The 4,797-nt window shown below is 56.7% G+C and overlaps 1 protein-coding gene across 4 annotated transcripts; it reads right to left on the bottom strand.

Moving 5' to 3' along the window:
* Positions 1-529: 529 nt before the first annotated feature.
* On the bottom strand, positions 530-4,199 carry Tmem250 (transmembrane protein 250). Of its 4 annotated transcripts, none has more exons than XM_013123345.3 (3): positions 4,060-4,199; positions 3,284-3,404; positions 530-2,638 (listed from the first exon to the last, which is right to left on the bottom strand). In XM_013123345.3, the coding sequence occupies exon 3, from the start codon at positions 2,521-2,523 to the stop codon at positions 2,104-2,106; it is 420 nt and encodes a 139-aa protein (XP_012978799.1). In that variant the 5' UTR covers positions 2,524-2,638; positions 3,284-3,404; positions 4,060-4,199; the 3' UTR covers positions 530-2,103. The 4 variants fall into 4 exon arrangements, with proteins under 4 accessions (XP_012978799.1, XP_021090714.1, XP_012978797.1 ...); XM_021235055.2 differs by lacking the exon at positions 4,060-4,199 and adding an exon at positions 3,702-3,930; XM_013123343.3 differs by lacking the exon at positions 3,284-3,404 and having other exon boundaries at positions 4,060-4,198.
* Between the last annotated feature and the right edge of the window lie 598 nt (positions 4,200-4,797).

Below are 4,797 nucleotides of genomic sequence, written 5' to 3'. Positions count from 1 at the left end.
ACAATATACATACGAAATTAAAACAAAAACAACCCAGTAACATATCCCACAAAGATAAAAAAAACTTGATTTATACGTGTATATGGTGCCCACAGGCTTTCCTGTCCTTTTTTGGAAAGCACCAGAAATGCAACCCTCATTTGTTTTATCAGAGTCTGTTCTATAGCTTGCTGTGTGACTAGGCTATGTTCGAATTCACAGAGCTCCATCTGTCTCTGCCTCTGAACACTGGGATTAAAGGCGTGCGCCACCACCTCCCAGCCCTCACTTTTATTGACCAACTCAACTCAAGGCTCTTAGCACACCACCTGACACTGTAGAATCACTGTTTTGAGGAGTCTACATTTGACATTAAAATCCGACACTTTCAAGACTCAATCCTGCAGGAAATGGCTTCTATGGCATCCTAGACTACATCATTTGAAAAGGAAGACTTCTGTCTTGACAGAAACACAGCACCATCTCAGAGCACTTGCCCAGCATGTGTAAGGCCCCAGCACAGCAAAGCTTAAAGCAATCACTCCATGGACACATTAAAAAAATAGGTTTAATGCAGGTGATTCATCTCATAAAGAATTTAACAGGCACTCAGAACACTGGGCAGCTGGGTGTGCAATGGGTGACAAGGTCCTGTCATTCTCTCCCACCACCAGCCCTCTGACACACCCACTGTCACCCAGCCAATGGGGCTTCAGACCGCTCTGAGGAACATGAGCTAATTAATGAAGAACAAAGCTGCTCTGGGGGGAGAGTAGTATTTAGTGCAAACAATTCTCTGCAGCAAGCAAGCGGCGGGATCCACTGGGAAGGCATCTCACCTGCTGTCCCGGAAGGCAGGCAGACTTCCTCCATGAGCCCTCCCTCTAGATCAATGGGCACAGTTGGCTACAAGTTAAAGAGCTAGGTCAAGGGTCCTGCATCTTTGCTTTCCCTGTTTGGGTTTCTTTAAGTTTATCTTCAACGGAACACAGCTGGTTTCTTTCTGGCAAGGTAGGGTCAAAGGGGCCATCCCCATGCCCAGGGTGTGAGGTGACAATTTGGGGTGAAGCATGTGTTGGCAGGATCTGCTCAGTGTCCTGCCCTGGGAATTACTACTCAAAGCACTTCATTTGCCACCCAGGTCCTTGTCACCAGTGAAAGCCACAACCCACTCCTGACAGAGGCCAAAGGTGGTCAGGTACTCCCTTCATTTTTATCTCAAACCAAGACTAACAGCCACGTGGGAAGATGCAGTTAGCCCATCCAGGATGCCCACTGGGGCTGGTAAATACCACTGAGGAGGTACACTCTGCTCCTGTTTTCTACAGGTTTCGCCAAGACTTTGGGAGGCTGCTGGAGGTTTCCATCCCTCAGAGATAAAGCTCCTCCCAGTGCTATGTGGAAGTGGCTTCCTGGGTTCCTCAAGTTTGTGGAGCTCCAGCATGGCCTGACACACAGACCTGCCCAGAGTGTGGACCAGCCCCTACTCTGGAGTCCAAGCCTTGTATCAGGGACCAACCAATGCCACATATGGTGTCCTGCTAGACTGTACCAATACAAACCAAGGTGACCCTGAGACCTGACTTGGGGTTCAAGATAGACAAAGCCACTTGGTGACAACAGAGTGGTCCATGGGCATAGGATTCAAGCTGCTCAGAAGGGGGCGCAGGTAGTGGCAGTAGCATGTCTGCCTGTATAGCCAGATCGGGTCCCTGAGGCTAGAGCCAGAAACAGGGCACACAAAGGGGCTGTGCAGCCCAGAGGCACCCCTTGTGTGTCCCACTGGCTGGGCCTGATGTTGGTGAGAATGTCACACAGGTCTCAAGGTGCAGAAAGGACAGACGGGCCACCCACTGGACAGCCTGAAAATGTACAGGCAGCCAGAGGCAAGAGGCTGAGAGGCATGTCACATCTGGGAAAGCGCACAGAAAGGACAGCGCAGAAGCCAACAGGGAGACTGGTGTCCCCATCACAGAGTAGTCTCAGCCCTTTTCTCTCCTCAGTGGGAGTGTGTGCTTCAGGCCTTACCTTTGGGATGGGGCAAAAAGAGGCCCCTACCAGTCCCACCCTTCACGGAAAGAGACTCGATACCACACAATCAAGAGCCCCGTGGAGGTTGGGTCCTCACATGTCCACAAAGACCATGAAGCACCAGCCCAGACCCCCAACTAGCAGCATGGTCACGTGGATGCCGTAGATGAGCAGCTCGTTCATGAGGCGGAAGTCCACGCGCCTGCGCCCCAGCAGCAGCAGCAGCACCGACAGCTTCAGCTGGAAGCGCAGCAGCACGCGCACACCCAGGTACTGCAGGCAGAAGAGGGCGGCCAGAGCGCCCCAAAGGGCGGCCGTGAAGAGGCTGCAGCTGAAGTAGAGCAGGAAGCGGATAAAGCCGTAGAGCCAGCGGGTCTTGACGTACACGTCGAAGTTGTTGTACTTGGTGCGAGCCAGGTGCGAGGTTCTCACTGGCCCACAGGCTGCATGCAGGCAGGTGGTGTGCGGGCCGTGGAAGGAGCGCACCCGCCGCGGGATGGGCATGACCGGCATTGGGCCCGGCCGGCAGTGCTGTTTTGCAGTGGTAGCGCTGCGTCCAGATGGCTACCATAGGTGTCATCAGCTTCTAGGAGCCCTCAGCTGAGCCTTGGGGGAGGTGTCGGTCGGCCTGCAGGGAGGGAGGTACAAGGAGAGTACCAGGTCAGACTTCATTCGGCAAGGGCGTCTCTGGAAATCGGTTGTACCCTAAGACTGTCCCCTTAATCTTTTCACAAACCCACACCTGTGCAAAGCAAACGTACCATTCTGTCTCCCAGTGCTAGGGAAGGCGAGAGACAGTCATTATGCACCTCTCTTAGCGGCTGCCAAGGGAGGGCCCCCTGTAAGGGCCATCAGTGATAGAATGGGGACAGAGGACTATTTTTTTTTTTTTTTGGTTTTACGAGACAGGGTTTCTCTGTGGCTTTGGAGGCTGTCGGTCCAGCCTGGCCTCGAACTCACAGAGATCCGCCTGCCTCTGCCTCCCGAGTGCTGGGATTAAAGGCGTGCGCCACCACCACCCGGCCTGACAGAGAAGAACTATTTATGCCCACTCCTTATAGCTTCTTGAAGACCCCATGCACTCTTCTACTGGATGCACTCCACTGGCCCATTACTCCCTAGTACTTCCACGGTGACTTATCTATTAACAAGCTCCTTCAAGGACATCCCATGCAGAACCCCAACAGGACCGGAATGAAGACAGGGTGTCCACATTGCCAGACCCTAATGTCACCTGCTGGACCTAAACTCTGGCATTATTCTGGCAGGTTACCTCACATCCCACTGCTCTTGCTCTGTAAATGGTGGCAACGAGACCTCTTTCCCGGGGGCTGCCTGTACACAGAAGCATTGCTGGCTTGTCTAGGCTGGGTACAGGGCCAGAGTACTCCAAACTGGGCCACAAAGAGAGGGGAAATGTTAGGTTCCTTGTTTCACCAATCAAATGCTATTTGCAGCTGGCTATGTTAATTTGTGGATGAAAAAAATATAAAAGTTCAGACTATACGGCATTAGAGACAAGAAGTTGGTAACAGGACAGGGAAACATCGCCAACAGGCTTTTGCGTGTTCGACTCCAGACCAGTTTCCTTCACCGCCGCAGGTCCTGAGCAAATGGTGCCAGTGCAGCTGTGGCCTAGGCTCAGTGGGAAGAAACGTGCCCCGAGCCCGGGAATTTTAGCTATGCTTTACCCAGCTAGACAGGGCAATGGCCCTCATTCGGGTGTGTCACTGGACACCGCGTAGTAGGGTTTTGCATTCTGCAGCAGGTGTACTCGAATGGAGGTGCGTGCACTCCAGCGCCCCGCAGCCCGCCCCGGGGTGGCCGGGCACCAAGGTACGAGTCTCCGTGCAGGGGACCCCAGAGCATGGGGCTCCGTTCTCGAGGGCCCGGCTCCGGGGACGCGGCCCTCAGAAGCCCATAGGCTACGCGCGACCCCGGCCCTCTGCCCGCGTCCTCTGCAGGCACCACTTCCGGTGTCGGGGCGCCGTTGCCGTGGAGACGGCCCTTGGGTCCACTGCCGGTCCCCGCCCGTCCTCGGCCGCTCACCCGGTGCCCTTTCCGCGGCGGTGCCGGTGTCCGGAACCATGCGGCAGGCCGACGGCGCTAGGGACCGGGCTCGCGGGCGAGCCTGTGCCCCGGGGTTGCGACGCCGGGGCGGGGTCATGCCGCCGAAGATGGGGTCGCTTCGAGCGGCCCTTCAATTGCCCCCGGCTGGCGCCGGCCCGGAGGGGAGGGCGCGCCCGGGCCGGGCCGGAGGCGTTTGTCCCAGCGTGGGAGCCGTAGTGTCGTCCCTCGGCGGCCACCGTAGCGCGGTCCTCACGCCCCCCCCTCCGCCTGCGCCGACACCGCGGAGCCTCACAGCGTCCGCCTCGGGCCCGCGCGGAGCGTTCGGGAACTCTACGCAGGCTTAGGGAGCGCGCCCGCGTGCGCGCGCCGTAATTCGTCCATGACGTCATGGCTCGCGGCCGCGGCCGGAGGGATGACCGTCCTGCGCAGGCGCAGATGGGGACCTAAGGAAGCCCCGGCGGGTTGACTCCGTGTTGGTGCGCATGCGCAACAGTGGGCAGGGCTCCCTCGCTCGTGTCTGAGCTAGTTGTCTCCCGTGCTGTGATGCTGCGGAGCTTAGTTCCCCTGTGTGCCAACGGGCGCTGCTAGGCACCCAGAGAGCAGAGCCGGTTGCAAATGAAGCAGGCGATCGCGGGTCTTAGGGGTACCCGCTGTGGAGCAGTGGGGTCCTGGAAGCGCCAGAAAAACAGTGAGGCTGGTGGTATCACCAAATGACCT

The sequence above is a fragment of the Mesocricetus auratus genome, unplaced genomic scaffold, assembly GCF_017639785.1.
Source record: "Mesocricetus auratus isolate SY011 unplaced genomic scaffold, BCM_Maur_2.0 Super-Scaffold_100004, whole genome shotgun sequence".
Lineage (NCBI taxonomy): Eukaryota > Metazoa > Chordata > Mammalia > Rodentia > Cricetidae > Mesocricetus > Mesocricetus auratus.
The sequence above is the reverse complement of the archived record's forward strand: the minus strand, read 5'-3'. Positions and strand labels throughout refer to the sequence as shown.

Coding starts and splice junctions, on each gene's coding strand:
- Tmem250 (XM_013123345.3), bottom strand. CDS start 2,523: ATGCCGGTCATGCCCATCCCGCGGCGGGTGCGCTCCTTCCACGGCCCG.